Here is an 18,622-nt window from a genome sequence, read left to right on the forward strand (position 1 = left end):
TAATCCCGGCACTTTGGGAGGCTGAGGTGGGTGGATCTCCTGAAGTCAGAAGTTTGAGACCAGCCTGGCCAACATGGTGAAACCCCGTCTCTACTGAAATACAAAAATTAGCCGGGCGTGGTGGTGCATGCTTATAATCCCAGCTTCTCAGGAGGCTGAGGCAAGAGAATTGCCTGAACCCAGGAGGCGGAGGTTGAAGTGAGCCAAGATCACACCACTGCACTCCAGCCTGGGCAACAGAGTGAGACTCCGTCACATACACACACACACACAAACACACAAAACAAAACAAACAAAAACTGAAGAAAGAACCTAGGCCCATTGGCCTAATCTCTGGCTGGGGTTCAAGACCAAATGTACGTGAATGGGTAAATAGTCAGGGGTGGAAAAGAAACATTTCTAAAATTCTTTGACATGGGAGCCCCATGCACTGTTTTTCTGTTAGTGAGATTCTAACCAAGGCGACAGTTAGATTGGAAAGATGAAAATACATTTGATGGGATTAACGCGAAAGTTTGGATAAAAACTGGAATGTCTGAACAGACTCTATTTGGAGTGGTTGCATCCCCTTTACATGAATGTACTATGGGGATGGATATTGCCTGAGGAAAATTTCCTTTATCTAGTAATGTAAAACACAAGACAGGTGGATCTGCCCTTCAGACAATATTGATTGGACATGTTAAATGGGAACCAGTAAGATTGCTGAGCCCATGAAGTTGTTAATACTAAAAACTATAGGATACTTGGTGGACAAAAACATGTTAAAAAGACAGTCTGGTAGCTGAAAGGGTGAAGGCCACTTCCGTTTTTGGAAACTGATAGCAAATGGGAACCTTCAAGCCTGAGTGGCATTTCTCTGGGAGACATTTTGGTCATACAATACGATGATGAACTGGAGCACTTGTTGATGGCAGAGTAGAACTCTTGTATCTATCTGCCACTAGCTTTTGACTCTAATTTTTCAAATTATGTTTACTACCATATAATAAACAGTGTAACTCTGGGACTGTAAGTGAGGTTATAATATTCACACTGATGGCCAAATTTATTGAGAAATTGAGTTAAAAGCCTCCTACTCTACACTGGCTCCTTCAAATGTCAGACATGTTCATTTTACTATAAGAGAGCTTTGGCCAAAGCAGGTGGCAGCCATGTTGTAAAGGATTCAGTCTTGCCCAAAGAGAAGAGTTGACTTTTGCCCTTGGCTTCTGGGAGGTTATCTATGTCATACCTGATAGGAGTGTCTTTGTTTAGATGGGGAGTGGGCAAACTGTATTTTAGGGTGGAGACTGGGCATTCCAGAGAGACCAAGCATGTGAATTAGGTGGGGGCTTTTGTCATGTACTATCAGTCTAGTTGGAGTCTCAGTTCAACCAAGTGGACGATTGATCAAGCCTATGTGCTAGAGTCCCAATAAAAACTCTGGACACAGAAGCTTAGGCAAGCGTCCCTGGTTGGCAATACTCCAAGCATACTGTCACATACCAATGCTGGGAAGGTAACACAGCCTGACTCCATGGGAGATGACAACAGAAGCTTTGCATTTGGAGCCCTCCAGACTTTGCCTTAGGCATTTCTTTCCTTAGCTGATTTTGATCTGTATTCTTTCCCCATAACAAACCATAACTATGAGCATAATGGCTTTCGGTGAGTTCTGTGAGTTCTTCCAGTGAATTATCAAACCTGAGGGTGGTTCAGTAACCTCTAAACTTGCACTGACATCAGAAGTCTTGGACACTATGCCCTCAAATTTTGCAGTTTGGCTAACTCTGCTTAAGTCAAGAAAAAAAGAAAAACAAAAACTTTTTTTTCTCCTTAGCTCCCTAGTATTTCTAGAAACAACAACAAAAATGAAAAGCAAGTAAGCAAACAAAAATATGTGCCTCTATGCAAATTAAAATCACAATGACACTTTGCACCAACTAAAAAAGCTATAATCAGAAAGACGGATGATAACAAGTGTTAGTGAAGATGTAGAGAAATTGGAACCCACATACACTGCTGGTGGGAACACAAAATGTAGTCACTTTGGAAAACATTCTGGCAGTTCCTCAAATAGTTAAACATAGAGTTGCCATAAGATGTAGCAATTCCCCTCCTAGGCATATACCCAAGAGAAATGGAACATATGCCCACACAAAAACCTGTAAATGAATATTTACAGTTAGCATAATTCTAATAGTCAAAAAGTGGAAACAACCTAAATATTCCTCAATTGATGAGTGGAAAGTTAAAATGTGGTATAGTCATACAATGGGGTATTATTTGGCAATAAAAAGAAATGAAGTATTAACATGTAGTTCATATCATGGATGGACATTAAAAACATTACAGTTAGTGAAAGATAAGATGAAAATGGCTACACATTATGAGATTCAATTTATGTGAAATATCCTGAATAGACAAGTTTATAGAGACAGAAAGGATGAGGGATTGCTTAGGCTTGGGCAGGGCTTGGGAGGAAATGGGTCGTAACTGCTAATGAGTATAGGATTTTGGGGGGTTGTGACAAAAATGTTCTAAAATTTATGGTAGTGATGGGTCCACAACTGTGACTATATTAAAAACAATTTATTATGAGCTTTATTTTTATTTTTTGTTTTTTGAGACGGAGTCTTGCTCTGTCGCCCAAGCTGGAGTGCAGTGGCACGATCTCACTGCAATCTCTGCCTCCCGGGTTCAAGCGAGTCTCCTGCCTCAGCCTCCCAGGTAGTTGGGATTACAAGCGTATGCCACCATGCCCAGCTAATTTTTGTATTTTTAGTAGAGACAGGGTTTCACCATGTTGGCCAGGCTGGTCTCGAACTCCTGATCTTAAGTGATCCGCCCACCTTGGCTTCCCAAAGGGCGGTGATTACAGGCCTGAGCTACCTGCCCGGCCTATTATGCACTTTAAATCGGGAATTGTATGGTATAGTATGTGAATGAGACCTTAATAAAGCTGAGTTGTTTGCGTTTGTTGTTTATTTGTTTTGAACCTGCTTGGTAAAAATGAACTCTGAACTCAATGAAATTGAATTACTTTGGTGATTTCTCAGAACTCCCTGTTAAGGCTTTCAGGTCCTCCGAAAAGCGAAAGTGGGCTGTGACCATCTTCTAAGAACGCCAAGAAAATACGGAATGGAGCCCAGGATTTCAGAGCGTAGTCGCCGGGCTCCCAGGCTGATCCGGCTCCGGGAGCCTCCAGCCGCCCTTTCCGATGCCCCAGGGCCTCCGAGCATCCCGGCGGGTGGTCCCAAGCCGAGGGCGGAACTCCGGGGAGGAGCGCTCGTCACGCCCACACTGGAGGCCGTGGCAGGCCTGGAAACCCCGCCCTGCGGGGGTCCTAAGAAGCCACTCGAGCCCCCGAAGAGCCAGTCTTCGCAGCCTTTCCCGGAGCGCTCGCATCTGGCGCTGCCCAGAGCCCGCTCGCAGCGCTCAGGGACGGGAGGCCCGGTTTCCACGGGAGAGGCTGCGGACTGTGGGCCCCGTCCCGAGGGGGTGGTGGTGGGAGACACCCGGCAACCCCCCAGAGGCGATTCCGGAGGTGGCGGCGGGGGCAGCCTACGCGTCCCCTGGAAGCACCGCCCCGCCTGGGTGGTGCCCGCGCCGGCTCCTCCTCTTCCCCTCCGCAGCGGCCCGCCCCGGCCCGCAAACCCAAACACTCCAGGCGCCCGCCCACCGCGCGTGATTCTCGCTTCGCCGCCGCCCAGCCCTGCGCGCCCCGCCTGGCGCCCCCCGCCCGGCCGCTCCGGGCCCCGGGCCCCGCGGAGCGATGCTGCTGCTGGCTGCCGCCTTTCTCGTGGCCTTCGTGCTGCTGCTCTACATGGTGTCTCCGCTCATCAGCCCCAAGCCCCTCGCCCTGCCCGGGGCGCATGTGGTGGTGAGTGGCCTCCTGTTGCTGCGCCCCGACCTCCCCGCCCGCGCGGCCTTTCTGCCGCCCAGGCCGCGCCGCCTGCGTCCCTTTTTCCAGGCCGCGGTCTCCAGGAAGGCATGGCCAAATGGGGAAGGTCACCTGCCGCCGTCCACCCCGGCGCTTTCGCCCCGGCCCCGGCACCCGGCCTCGCGGACCCGCCCTCCACTGCCTCGGGCTCCTCCTAGGGCGGGAGAGCGTGCGACTGGGGACCGCGCCAGCCGCAGGGTTCCCGGGGCCCAGGGGTTCGGTGGCTGCTTGTGAATCCACGCAACATCCCTGGGATGTGGATGTTTTGTCCTCAGTTTTTCCGATGAGTCAACTGAGGCACAGAGAGGCTGAGAAACTTTGCCAAAACACAGGGGTCGGTGGTGCGCAGGGTGCGGTGCACGGTCCCGGGCGGGGGCAAACAGCGGGGAGGTGGGGTCCCAGCCACCGGGACCCGCCGAGGCAGCTCGGAACTGGAAGATGGCCTGTGCGAGTGACTGGAAGAGCCGCTGCCAGAGGATTCCAGGAAGTGACTCACCTGGGGAAACTGCTCAGAACCCAGCGGGCTGGCGGTGGTGGCTTAGCGGTATCTACACTGCTTGTCTCTGAGCTCAGTCTCTGAGCTCAGCGTGGCATCTGCTGATTGCTGCTCCAATGCAATCCTTTCCTGTTTCCTAGTGGGAAGGATGAGCTAAATGACAGGGCTAGTGTGCGAGGAATGAAGGAGAGGTGGATGGGTGTCTTTTGTTTCTTGGCGGAAGCTCGCATATTCAGCGATCGCTGTTGTACAAATGTGGCACCTTTCTTAAACAGAGAGAATGCCTCGTTACCTGCGCCCAGCACTTCCCCGTTTGCAGTGGCTTTCTCACCAGCTTTCTTGTTTGGATCTCCCAATCCCGAGGCATAGTGAATCGGGGAGTTAGGAATAAGGAGGGTTGATTACAAAGCTGGCCGCACACCTCTTCCTGTCCTATCTCTGCACCGGAGATCCGAGCCTCCCTGCTGAGCTGGTGTAAGATAAGATGGTTATTTCTCTTAGTGTACTTTAAATCTGTAGAAGGGTTTGTGAATGCGAAAATGTATCTCTTTAATTTCTCCTTTGTAAAGCTATTAGCTTTTTCCAACACCTCCTGTTCCTAATGGGGAAAGAGTGTGGACTCATTACAAAAAACAAATAAGGAGAAAGGCAAAACTTGACACACTAAATTCTGAAAGTTTTACATCCGCAAGAGAACTGCTGCCTCAAAAGCATGGCTTTAAACGTTGGATCCTTTCAGAGCTTGTGTTTATAGAGCATAACTTTGCAAAAAGTAAAGTTAAACGCAGAATGAAAATTGGAATTCCTTCTTTGTAAGACAGTTTCACTGAGCCTTGGCTCCAGTCCTTCCAACCCCATCCCGCGGCAGGTCGTAGGTGAAATAATAAATGCTGTGTCTGTTCAGGTGGACCAAGAAGAATTTCTTATTTTTACCATCCTGCTTTAATATGCAGGATTATTATTTCAGACTCTAAATAATGTGAGAATGACATGAATAATTCGCATGGTGTCACCATCTGTCTTCTTTTTTAATGTCATAAGAAGAGTGAAAAGTGTAATTATTGTTCTTGAGGTTTGTTAGGAGTTGACTGGGCGGTATTGTTGGGAGAGGGGGCTGATGGTTAGACTGTACATAATTAAGAACAAACTTATAACAATTGTTTCATTTTTAGAACAATTTTATATAGTAGTGTTATCTATCTAGTTACAGTAGTAAAATTGCAGGAAAAAAGCAGAAAATCACCCGCCTCATCCCAAAGTGCTGGGATTGTAGGCGCGAGCCACTGCACCCAGCCAACAACAGCTATATTTTTACAGTAATCTTCTGCTGATAACTGGCTGATTATCCACCAAGTAAATCTCTTCAGTGATGACAGGTTGAAGCTAAAAAGAAGTAAGGGATGCCTATGAGTCCCATAGAGATAGGTGCATTTGCGTGGGAGACACTTCCCAATGATGTTAAAATCCTAACATGGAGTCAGAGATTTTCCTCCCAGCATGATTTATGTATAACAGTGAATATTAGGAATAATCTAAATGTCTGATTATAGGGAAATGTTTAAGTTTTGATTTAGCTATTTGATGCAATATTGTGAAACCTTTTCGTTTTTTGACATAATAGGTTATAATTTTTAAAAAACAAGACGCAATACTATGCAATATTATGTAATTTGCATGGGACAGTGACTAGAACGATATGACTGGGTGCGATGGCTCACTCCTATAATCCCAGCACTTTGGGAGATCAAGGAGAGTGGATAACTTGAGGTCAGGAGTTTGAGACCAGCCTGGCCAACATGGTGAAACCCCATCTCTACTAAAAATACAAAAATTAGTTGGGCGTGGTGGCGCACGCCTGTAATCCCTGCTACTTGGGTGTCTGAGGCAGGAGAATCGCTTGAACCCGGGAGGCGGAGGTTGCAGTGAGCCGAGATTGCGCCACTGCACTCCAACCTGGGTGACTGAACAAGACTCTCTCAAAAAAAAAAAAAAAAAAAAAAGGAAGACAGATAATGTTGCATTGTTCACTTATTCAGTGAAATATATAATATATATTGAGCCCTCCCCATGCTAAGTGCTAGGAATATAGTGGGGAACAGGAAAAGCATTGGTGTTTTTAATGGAGTTTATGGGTAGGTGATGGGAGAGATGGTTGGAATCAGATAATCACACAAATCTAGCGCTGTTTATTATGTGCATGTCATAAAGAAGAAACATAGTGCTGAAAAGTGTGTCAGTGTGGGGGCAGGGGAGACAGTGAAGCCTTTCCTGAGGAAATGATATTCGACCTGAGATTTGATGGGCGAGTAGGTGTCAGATGAAGTGGGGAGAAGAGCATTCTTTGCAAGGGAAGTAGGATATGCAAAGATACTGTGGTTGGAGGGTGCATGGAATTGAAAGACAGCCGGTATAGCTGAACTGTAGACAGGGGTACAATAGGGCAAGAAGAGCTTTACTTTTCAGAGTTTCCTTGTGATTGTATATTACTTTCATACTAAGCAGTCATTTCAAATATATATGCAGGTGGCCATTCTTTTCATCTGTTGTAGAGCTAATCTTGCATAAAGGTGCATTAAGGAAATAAGATTCATTTGGATTTGGAATCAGAGGCAGACTAATATATTATTTATGAGCTAGATTTATAGGGCACTTTTCCACCAGTGAACTCAGAAAAATATTATAGGTGTGCAATTTATGGTTCAATAAGAAAACAGTCAGAGCAGCAGGCCTTGTGATAGTATCTTTCATGCTTACACTTACTCCGGTCATTAAGTTTGGGATGAAGAAGTTACAACAGCTAACCATTTAGTTCTTGTAGATTCATTTCAAGAGCCTGTCATAGTTGTTTGTTATAAAAAAACTTCCTACAGAGGGGAGATTTCAAGTGCTAAGAATATTTTATGATTTTGTTTTAGGTTACAGGAGGTTCCAGTGGCATCGGGAAGTGCATTGCCATTGAGTGCTATAAACAAGGAGCCTTTATAACTCTGGTTGCACGAAATGAGGTGAGGCTTCTAGATTCATTATTACCGACTGACTTCTTCAACTTGAAATTAGTCAAAGAGGCTGTGCTAAACGTCTTAGCATTCACCTAGAAAGCGCTTCTTCCTTGGTGTGAGATGTGTTTTTTGAACTACTGATTCTCTCTTGTATTTAGGCCAAACACTTCTCTGTTGAAATCAGGTCGGGCCCACAAGTATTTATTTAGTACCATTGGCATATTAGGCGACAACGTCATAGATACTGCAGATCCTGAGGTGGGAGAGGCCAAAGTCTAGTTTAAGGAGCACACCTGGCCATAGGAAGCCAGGGAGGGCCCTCGGCCGCCAGGGAGGGCCCTCGGCCGCCAGGGAGGGCCCTCGGCCAGGCCTAAAGTGCTGGAAGCAGTGATTCTAGAGCTGATACCTGAAGGTGTGTAGGTGTTTCTCTATAATTTTTCCCTATGATTTGCTTAAGACATGATAGATATCTTTAGTGAAATGTAGACACCATAGAGGAACCTCGTCCCTCCCTAGAAGTTTAGCAAAATGTGTTTTTCTGTATCAAGTCAACACAGAATCTGTTTTTATTTTTTGTCAGGGCTTGTTTTTGTCTTGCCAAAGTTGTTTTTAGAGCACAAAGCAGTGACACTGTGTGCACATGAACTGTCATGACATCCTCTTGCTCCCCATATGGGGACTGGAGGAAAGTGACCTCAGAGCTGGCTCGTCCGCTGCTGCAATTCTATGCCTGGCATAGTGCTTGGCACATAGCACATGCTCAGACGTGTTTGTTGAATGAAGAAATGAAGGGAGGAATGATGGAGAGCCTGGGAATGTCAGCATGGCATACTTCTGTGGGGATCTTGGACTCACCCATGTGCAAGGAGGGTGATAGTATGGTAACTGCTCAAGTGGGTGGAGGGCTGGACAGGACCCAGTAAGAATGGCAGGCCAGGAAGGGCCTTGAGGGAAAATTTAAATAATGTCGCAGACTTAGGCTTGGACCTCTATTATTTCTTTCTTTCTTTCTTTTTTTTTTTTTTTGAGACAGCATCTCACTCTGTTGTCCAGGCTGGAGTGCAGTGGCATGATCTCGGCTCACTGCAACCTCTGCCTCCTAGGTTCAAGTGATTCTCCTGCCTCAGCCTCCTGAGTAGCTTGGATTATAGGCGCGCACCACCACGCCTGGCTAATTTTTATATTTTTAGTAGAGACAGGGTTTCACCATATTGGCCAGACTGGTCTCGAACTCCTGACCTTGTGATCCGCCCGCCTCGGCCTCCCAAAGTGCTGGGATTACAGGTGTGAGCCACCACGCCTGGCCTGGACGTCTGTAATTTCTTTTACAAACCAAGAATGGCAAAATTAGCTACCTTATATTTATAGCTTGACTTTTCTAACAATGAATTTGCTTTGGCATTGAAGCCACTTTACATAAATGAAAACACAAATTTAATGAAATGGCATTTTGTAAGTTTTAAACACCAGTTTTGATGCAAGTAAATAAAAGTGGAGGCAGAGAAGGTCAGCATTTTAGGCCCTCAGGAGCTCACATGGGGCCTTTGCATTGCTAGAAATGAATGAGCTGAATGAAGAACCTGTGGTGTTGAGTAATTCATTCATTTTTTTTTTTTTTTTTTTTTTGAGTCACGGTTTCGCTCTGTAACCCAGGCTGGAGTCCAGTGGCACGATCTTGGCTCACTGTACCCTCTGCCTCTAGAACACCTGGGATTACAGGTGTGTGTGACCACACCTGGCTAATTTGTGTGTGTGTGTGTGTGTGTGTATGTATTTTTTCTTTTTTTAGTAGAGACGGGGTTTTACCATGTTGCCCAGGCTGGTCTCAAACTCCTTACCTTAAGTGATCCGCCTGCCTCAGCCTCCCAAAGTGTTGGGATTACAGGCGTGAGCCACTGCACCTGGCCTCACTCTGTCGCCCAGGCTGGAGTGCAGTAGCACAATCTCGGCTTACTGCAACCTCTGCCTCCCAGGCTCAAGCAATCCTCTCACTTCAGCCTCTTGAGTATCTGGGACCACAGGTACTCGCCACCACGCTTGGCTAAGTTTTTGTATTTTTGGTAGAGATGGGGCTTCGCTCTGTTGCCCAGGCTGGTCTCAAACTCCTGAGCTCAGGTGATCCACTCACCTTGGCCTCCCAAAGTGCTGGGATTACAGGGGTGAGCCACCGTGCCTGGCTGAAAAATTCTTTCTTTTCTAATGTAATTTATAATTCCAGTCTTTGCAAAGTCAAGCTGTATGTATCTTTAGTCGTAGGACAGTATTATTTCATTATAGACATATTCAGGTTTAGAAACCCTGCATTACCTTTTGGAAGATTTCGCTTACGCTTTGGTTCCTCTCTATTGCATGATATTATTTAAGTTACTTTTTACAGCAAATTAAGAAACTATAATCTGATACCTGTTTTCTTGGGATTAAGTAAAACAAAAAAAAATAGGACCTTGGAAGAATTACACAATTACACGGATAACCTTGCTTAAGACTATTTTATAGTAGCCAGGCCTAGTTTACTCAGTCTATCCAAAAGGTGATTCTTACTATGTTTGCTTTTATAATAGAAGAAAATATTGGACAAAAAGCACTGTTGACAGGGAGTCACACATACCCTCAACTTTGGGGAGCACTGCATATTAATAGAGTTGTTCTTTTCTTATATCACAACTAAATAATAAGACATTTATTAGAACTGTAGAGTCGGCCTCAGCAATGAGTACTGTTAACAGGGGTTTTGAGGTTTATCAGTTTTTCTATTATCATTCTCTGTAATTAATTTTCAAACTTATTATCACTTATTCATAGCTTAGCATACTTCACATCTTCTTTCTTTTATAGGCTGTGGCCCAGTCTGTCTATGCAATGTAGATACTGTTTAGTGTGTTTTCTGGAATTTAATACATACACATAGAAATAATTGCTTGTTTTCTCTCCTTGACAATAAACAGACATGCATCTAGATAATCACCAGGACTAATTGTTCTGTATTGCTTTCAGGATAAGCTGCTGCAGGCAAAGAAAGAAATTGAAATGCACTCTATTAATGATAAACAGGTAAATCTCTGTCTTCAGAATGCATTTTCTGTATAACTCAGCACAGTTGTATAAAGGAAAAACAGGGTTACTTCAATTGTGAATAGCTAATTGAAAGCATATATGATTTTCCCAATCAAAAACATATTGTACTGTTTTTTTAAAAGGTGGAATTGTTTGAATTGTCTGGTAACTCAGAATATCACACACACACAAAATGAATAGACTCCCTCACACATTCATATCTACAAATGGTCAAATAACAGAATGTTTTACTGGCAAATAATTTCATTTTAATTATTTATTTAAATGAACTTTAGACAAATGCTTAAGAAGAAAGGAATATTTAAAATTTATTTGGTTATGGAATTTTTGATGAATACAATGATGTTTATATTTCAGTATAAAACGTAATAACAAAATTAATAATCACACAGCCATCACCCCGCCTAAGAAGTAGAAATGATCAGGGTCTCTGAAGCCACCTCTATGCCCCACAGCAGCCTTGTCCCTCTTTTCTCATTCCTGGAGGGACAAACGCCAACGCAATTTTTTGCGTTGATGCTTTCTTTGTTTTTTTTTTTTTTTTCTTTCTTTTTTTTTTTGAGACAGTGTCTCACTATCATCCAGGCTGGAGTGCAGGTGTGCGATCTCAGCTCACTGCAGCCTCCACCTCCTGGACTCAAGCAATCCTCCCACCTCAGCCTCCCTAGTAGCTGGGATTATAGGCACGTGCCATCATGCATGGCTAATTTTTGTATTTTTGGTAGAGATGGGGCTTTCACCATGTTGCCCAGGCTGGTCTTTAACTCCTGGGCTCAAGCAATCTGCCTACCTCTGCCTCCCAAAGTGCTGGGATTATAGGAGTGAGCCACTGTGCCCTGCCTCTTTTTCTTTTTAATTTTACCATATATGCACGTGACTCTACATAATAATATATTTCTTTAGTTCTTTTTTTTTGTTTTTTTTTTTTCTGAGATGGAGTCTCTCTCTGTCACCCAGGCTGGAGTGCAGTGGTGCCATCTTGGCTCACTGCAACCTCCACCTCTTGGGTTCAAGAGATTCTCCTGCCTCAGCCTCCCGAGTAGCTGGGATTACAGGTGCATGTCACCACGCCTGGCTAATTTTTTTTTTGTATTTTTACTAGAGATGGGGTTTTACCATGTTTGTCAGGCTAGTATTGAACTCCCGACCTCAGGTGATCTGCCTTCCTTGACCTCCCAAAGTGCTGAGATTATAGGTGTGAGCCATCGTGCCTGGCCAATATATTTAGTTCTACTTCTTTTATTATATCATTCTTATTTTTTAGCAGCTTTGTGAAATACAATTTACATACCATACAGTTGACCCATTTAAAGTATATGATTCAATGATTTTTAATATATTCCTAGAGTTGCGCCACTATCACCAGAATCAATTTTGGAACGTTTTCCTAACCCCATGAAGAATCTCCATCTGTATTAGCAGTCACTTGCCATTTCCTCCCAGCCTCCTCTCAGCTAGGCAGTCACTCATCTACTTTCTTTCTCTATAAATTTGTATAACTTCATTCTTTATGCTTCTTATGCAACTTGATTTCTTCACTCAATATTATTTATTTATTTTGAAATGGAGTCTTGCTCTTGTTGCCCAGGCTGGAGTGCAATGGCGTGATCGCAGCTCACTGCAACCTCTGCCTCCCGGGTTCAAGCCTTAGCTTCCTGAGTAGCTGGGATTACAGGTGTGCACCACTACGCCTGGCTAATTTTTGTATTTTTAGTAGAGACAGGGTTTTACCATGTTGGTCAGGCTGGTCTCGAACTCCCAACCTTGTGATCTGCCCGCCTCAGCCTCCGAAAGTGCTGGGCTTACAGGCGTGAGCCACCACGCCCGGACCACTCAATACTATTTTTAAGGCCAGGCGCGGTGGCTCATGCTTGTAATCTCAACATTTTGCGAGGCTGAGACGGGCAGATCACTTGAGATCAGGTCTTTGAGATCAGCCTGGACAATGTGGTGAAACTGTGTCTCTACTAAAAATATAAAAAATTAGCTGCGCCTGTAATCCCAGCTACTCAGGAAGGAGGCTGAGGCAGGAGAATCGCTTAAATCTGGGAGGCAAAGCTTGAGGTGAGCAAAGATCGCAGCACTGTACTCCTTGGGTGACAGAAGGAGACTCGATCTCAAAAAAAAAAAAAAAAAAATTATATATATATATATATAAAATTTGAAAAATTTATTTATGTTGCTGTATAAAGTTGGAGTTCATTTTTTTTTACTACTATATAGTATTCCATTGTATGTATAGACCACATTTTGTTCATCAGTTCAGCAACTGGTGGATATTTAGGTGATTCCCAGTATTTTTGTTAGTTTGTTTTGTTTTTTACTATTAGAAAAGCTTTCACTATTCTCTTTGTGCACACGTGCAAGAATGGTACATACCCAGAAAAGAAATTGCAGAGCTGTAGTGTATTTGGTGAGTTCAACCTCACCAAAGTGGTTAAGCTCCCACAAGTAGGACTGTGGTTCCTGTTGTGCCGCATCCCTGCCAATACTTGGTATTGACAGACTTTTTACTTTTTGCCTTTCTGATGAGTTTTAAATAGTATTTCACTGTGGTGTTCATTGACTTTTTCCCCTCCAGAGTGTTAGAGATCTTTCCACGTGCATTAAATAGATTTGCCTTAAATTGCTCCTGCCTAGGATTGAAGTACACCAGAGCTTGTTCCATCAGTTCCCTCCTATTGAGCTGTTTCCATTCTTTTTATTTTATTTTGTATTTTTATCTTTGCAATTGCAGTCTGTGCTGCAGGTAAAAATCCTTGTGTACATCTTCTGCACACGTGAGTTTTTCCTCTAGGACTGTGGTCTTTACCCCCCTTCTCTGAAGCCCACAAGCATTGGAAAAACAGCAGCTCTGTAAATTGCCCCATTTTTTCCCGTATTCCTGTAATATCTGATAGAGGAAGGAGTATGGTGTGAAGCCAGGAGTCAGTGTTCAGGGCCTAGGCCAGTCTTGCCTGCTGCCAGCACTGTCTCTGCTCTGGGCTTCCTCATCATGCCACCTTCTACCTCTTCATCTGCCAGAGGGCTTTAGGTCAGGTGGGAAACTTATCTTTCACATCAAGGAAGGGAGATGGAGATAAGGCTAGGGCAGGAGAGAATGAGCTTGATCCTTCTTATGCCCTGCCAGGCTTCTAGGGACCTTTGTGTGTGTGTGTGTGTGTGTGTGTGTGACTTGTTAACATTTTTTTGTTTTGAAATTTCACTTGTCTGTGGCATAGATTTTATTTATAGTAACTGGTCTAATACTGTATGAAAAGGCATGTTTTAAAATTAATCATATGATTACTACTGCCCTTTTTTTTTTTCTTTGAGACAGAGTCTCACTCTGTCACCCAATGGTGTGCAGTGGTGCGATCTCGGCTGACTGCAGCCTCTATCTTCTGGGTTCAAGCAATTCTCCTGCCTCAGTCTCCCCAGTAGCTGGGATTACAGGTGCCCGCCACCACGCCAGGCTAATTTTTTGTATTCTTAGTAGAGGCGGGGTTTCACCATGTTGGCCAGGCTGGTCTCGAACTCCTGACCTCAAATGATCTACCTGCCTCAGCCTCCCAAAGTGCTGGGATTGCAGGTGTAAGCCACCATGCCTAGCCAATTACTACTACCTTTAAAACAATGTTTTCTATCTGAGGATGTTGGGATAAAATCCACTCTAGGTATACATTACAACCAAGGGCAACCCCTCTAGACTAGAATGTGCAGGTTATATTTGGAGGGAGGGCTGTTTCCTTTTCTTAGGAATTTTGATCATTTGGACAGGATTCCTCTTTGAAGGAATCAGCACTGAGGCCCTGATATGGAATATTTCCATCACTCCCCAGGGTCGGCCTGTGCCCTTTCACAGTTCCTTCCATCCCTCATGCCTGGCTGTGGGCAACCCCTTATCTGCCTTCTGTCACTATAGATTAGTGGCATTTCAAGAGGAGCATTTATATATTTTTAAAAAGATTCTTCAGAGTTTTAACTCCAAAAATTGCCAAGAAAATTAGATTCTATGAATTGCATCATCAGCAAACACTGAAATCTCTTCATTCAATATTGGCTTCCTTCTGTATTCAGTGAATTATCTTTTATTTAAAAATATCTTTAAAAAATAGTTTGGTACCTGCAAAACTTTGATCACTTTTTTTCTTTTTTCACAGGTGGTGCTTTGCATATCGGTTGACGTATCTCAAGACTATAACCAAGTAGAGAATGTCATAAAACAAGTAAGAGGTTGGGCTAATTGGAATTCACCAATGTGCTTGACTTTTGATTTGTTCTTGCCATTTTGCTATGTGGCTTGGAATGGGCACAACTTCTCTATAGGTTTAATAGTTTTGTAAATTTTATTTATCAGCATGGATTTGCTGCTGAGTGGTTTTTCTTCTCTGTTTCTTAATGCCTGCTCTGCTACATTTTTCTAGGCACAGGAGAAACTGGGTCCAGTGGACATGCTTGTAAATTGTGCAGGAATGGCAATGTCAGGAAAATTTGAAGATCTTGAAGTTAGTACCTTTGAAGTAAGTAAAAATGTTTACTCACTGGAGTAGCACATACACTAAAAGCAGAGCAAGCCACGGGTAAAAGCTTTAAGAATCAATTAGATGAATGCATTCAGATGTCCATGGAAGCTTTAGAAGACTCTGGAGGAAGGCTGAACAAGGTGAAGCTGAGCAAGGTTTTCGTTCCAGTGTCATGACCATTGAACCTTAAGAGTTTAGACATTTTATAGGTGAGAAAACCAGCAAAAATGGGAATGGAACTTCTGATCTGACACAGATTACTGTAGCAATTCACTGAGGTCATATTTTCAAGAGAGTACTTTGTAACCTGAGAGATGCTGGATCATGTCAGACATCAGTATTATTAACAAGGAGAAACCAAAAAAGTTGAAGAACAGACTCACTAGGGTTCTCAAATCAATATAAAAAGATACTGCATCTTATTAAGATTTGAAATTTTTTTTTGTTTTTTTTTTCTTTTTTCAAGATGGAGTCTCGCTCTGTCGCCCGGGCTGGAGTGCAGTGGCCGGATCTCAGCTCACTGCAAGCTCCGCCTCCCGGGTTTATGCCATTCTCCTGCCCCAGCCTCCCGAGTAGCTGGGACTACAGGCGCCCACCACCTCGCCCAGCTAGCTTTTTTGTATTTTTTAGTAGAGACGGGGTTTTACCGTGTTAGCCAGGATGGTCTCGATCTCCTGACCTCGTGATCCGCCCGTCTCGGCCTCCCAAAGTGCTGGGATTACAGGCTTGAGCCACCGCGCCCGGCCAATACTCTTCCCTTAATTTTCCTTTTCAGTGCTTTTCTTTGTGGTTTCTTGGTGCTATCTCCCCTCTTATCTCCCTGTAGATGTTAAGGAGAATTCTTTTGTCCTTCATTGTCTCTGCTCTGTATGTGTGTTTACTTTCTCTTAGAGGCCAGTGGCTCTGTCTTTGGTGTGAGAGAGTTCACTGGGAGTCTGGAGGCCCTTGGCTGTGTTTTCGGAATCAGGCCCTAACAAGGTGACTGGGACTTCTTTGCTTGTTTGTGGACCTGTTTGACAATGGATCCTTTGGAAGGGTGATTGTGTGGTCATATCTGTGGGCCGTAGTTTCAATGTCATTATCTGTAAATCTTTTCTCTTGGGTTGGTCAGAAGCCCTGAGGAGTGTCTTCCAGCCTCCTGTGACAATAAAGCTGGGGAGAGTGGTGTTGTCTTTGTGTGCACTGTCTAGGCAGACTTTCTCTTAAACCTCTTTATCCAGACCTACTTTCCCTAGAAACGGAACCTCCAGTCTCCTGCCAGGCTGGAAGAGGGATACAGATCTGCCCTGCGGAGAGGGGAAAGGCATCTAAGATCTAACTCCTTTTTTTTCATTGTCCTACATTCTTTTTTTTAATTGAGGTGAAATTCATATAACATTAAATTAACCATTTTTAAAGTGAGCCGTGCAGAGGCAGTTAGCACATTCACAATGCGGTGCCACCACCACCTCCGCCTACTTCTGAAACAAACACATCACCCACAGGGCAGCCCTCACCTGGTAAGCAGTTGCTCCCCATCCCTGCTCATCCCCACACCCGATCTCTGACAACCACCAAACTGTATTCTGTCTCTGGTAATTTAGTATGATTGGAATCATGATACGTGCCCTTCTATGTGTGGCCTCTTTCTCTTGGCATCATGTTTTTGAGGCTCATCCCACATGTAGCATATATGGGTACTTCATTCCTTTTTATAGGGCGATAATATTCTGTTGTATGGATTGACCACATTCTGTTTAGCTAGTCATCGTCAATGGTCATTTGGGCTGTTTCTAGCTGATTGCTTATTAAGTAGACTCTTAGTCCCTACTCCTGTCTCAGCCCCATGCCGGCCCACCTTTCCCTCCATCCCAGAGACTCTTGTGGCTGGAGCCTTTTGGGGTTCTGTGGTAGAATCTGGCTTTTTAGTTTCTCCACTCCCCGCTTAGGTTTTAGTTTTTTGTGGTCTGCTAAGTTAGTTACCCCTCGTCAGTCTGTTCTTCAGCTTCCAAAAGGTTATTGCTGTTATTTTTATTCCTGTTTTCTTTGTTCTTGTGGGTTCTTGCCTTAAAAAAAGAGTCTCTTTGCTGAGATTTTAGCGAGGTTTCTAAAGGGAGCTGAGGTAAACACATGTGTTCAGTGTGCCATCGTTTTCCAAATATTCTTTTAGAACTTTTTTTTTTTTTTTTTTTTGGAGACGGAGTCTCGCTCTGTCACCCAGGCGGGAGCGCAGTGGCTCAATCGTGGATCACTGCAACCTCCACTTCTCAGGCTCAAGCAATTCTCCTGCCTCAGCCTCCTGAGTAGCTGGGATTACAGGTGCCCACCACCATGCCTGGCTAATTTTTTTTTTTTTTTGTAGTAGAGATGGGTTTTCACCAAGTTGGTCAGGCTGGTCTTGAACTACTGACCTCAGGTAATCCACTTACCTCGGCCTCCCAAAGTGCTGGGATTACAGGCATGAGCCACCGTGCCTGGCTTAGAACATTTTTATTATCAAAACAATATCATGTTATTAAAACACATTTTTGGAAAAAAATGAGAATCCCAGCATCCTAACTCAGTCAGTTATGATCTTCTGTACTTCTTTGGTCTTCTCTCTGAGCATGTGTGCTTTTACTTAACCTTTGAAGTAATCACAGTTACAGCATGCATATAGTCTGGCTTCTGCTTTTTAAACTTAAATAGCATAGATATTTTTCCCTGTCACTTCCAGTGTTTCTGGTCATCATTTAAAAAGATTATCTAAGGCCGGGCGCGGTGGCTCAAGCCTGTAATCCCAGCACTTTGGGAGGCCGAGACGGGCGGATCACGAGGTCAGGAGATCGAGACCATCCTGGCTAACATGGTGAAACCCCGTCTCTACTAAAAAATACAAAAAAACCTAGCCGGGCGAGGTGGCGGGCGCCTGTAGTCCCAGCTACTCGGGAGGCTGAGGCAGGAGAATGGCGTAAACCCGGGAGGCGGAGCTTGCAGTGAGCTGAGATCCGGCCACTGCACTCCAGCCTGGGCGACAGAGCGAGACTCCGTCTCAAAAAAAAAAAAAAAAAAAAAAAAAAAGATTATCTAGGCCTGGCGCAGTGGCTCACACCTGTCATCCCAACACTTTGGGAGGCCAAGGTGGGCGGATCACCTGAGGTCAGGAGTTCGAGACCAGCCTGCCTAACATGGCAAAACCCTGTCTCTACTAAACATGCAAAAAATTAGCCAGCTTAGTGGTGGGTGCTTGTAATCCCAGCTGCTCTGGAGGCTGAGGTAGGAGAATTGCTTGAACCCGGGAGGCAGAGGTTGCAGTGAGCCAAGATCACACCACTATACTCCACCCTTGGCGACAAGAGCGAAACTCCATCTCAAACAAAAACAAACAAAATCTAATATTCTCTTGAACTAAAATATTATGATTGTATGTTCATGTTCTGTCCATAATATGAAAAAGAATTATGATTGATCTCAATTCCCCAATTGAGGTATTTAGTTTTTATTTACATGCTGATCTAATATTTTTACAAATATTTGAATATTTGAAACATTTTAATGCACGGATTATTAGATTTTCAAGTTAAAATTTAAGGTTTTTAAGAGCTTGGGCTAGGCACAGTGGCTCATGCCTGTAATCCCATCACTTTGGGAGGTCAAGGGCAGG

General features: G+C 44.2%; 1 protein-coding gene across 3 annotated transcripts in view; it reads left to right on the top strand.

Annotated features, from left to right (window-relative positions):
* The first annotated feature begins 3,668 nt into the window (after positions 1-3,668).
* Positions 3,669-18,622, top strand: part of LOC105477000 (3-ketodihydrosphingosine reductase) — a 39,880-nt gene continuing 24,926 nt past the window's right edge. For 2 of the 3 annotated variants that reach the window (XR_984384.3, XM_011733303.3), the window contains exons 1-5: positions 3,675-3,865; positions 7,337-7,426; positions 10,415-10,471; positions 14,638-14,703; positions 14,902-14,997. Coding sequence is in view for 2 of the 3 variants with exons in the window: in XM_011733303.3 (XP_011731605.1) it covers positions 3,758-3,865; positions 7,337-7,426; positions 10,415-10,471; positions 14,638-14,703; positions 14,902-14,997 (417 nt within the window). In the remaining variant the exon portion in view is untranslated. Of the gene's footprint in view, positions 3,866-7,336; positions 7,427-10,414; positions 10,472-14,637; positions 14,704-14,901; positions 14,998-18,622 lie in introns of all 3 variants that reach the window. The other variant, XM_011733304.3, reaches the window with a different exon arrangement.

Source organism: Macaca nemestrina, chromosome 19 (genome assembly GCF_043159975.1).
Source record: "Macaca nemestrina isolate mMacNem1 chromosome 19, mMacNem.hap1, whole genome shotgun sequence".
NCBI classification, from domain to species: Eukaryota; Metazoa; Chordata; class Mammalia; order Primates; family Cercopithecidae; genus Macaca; species Macaca nemestrina.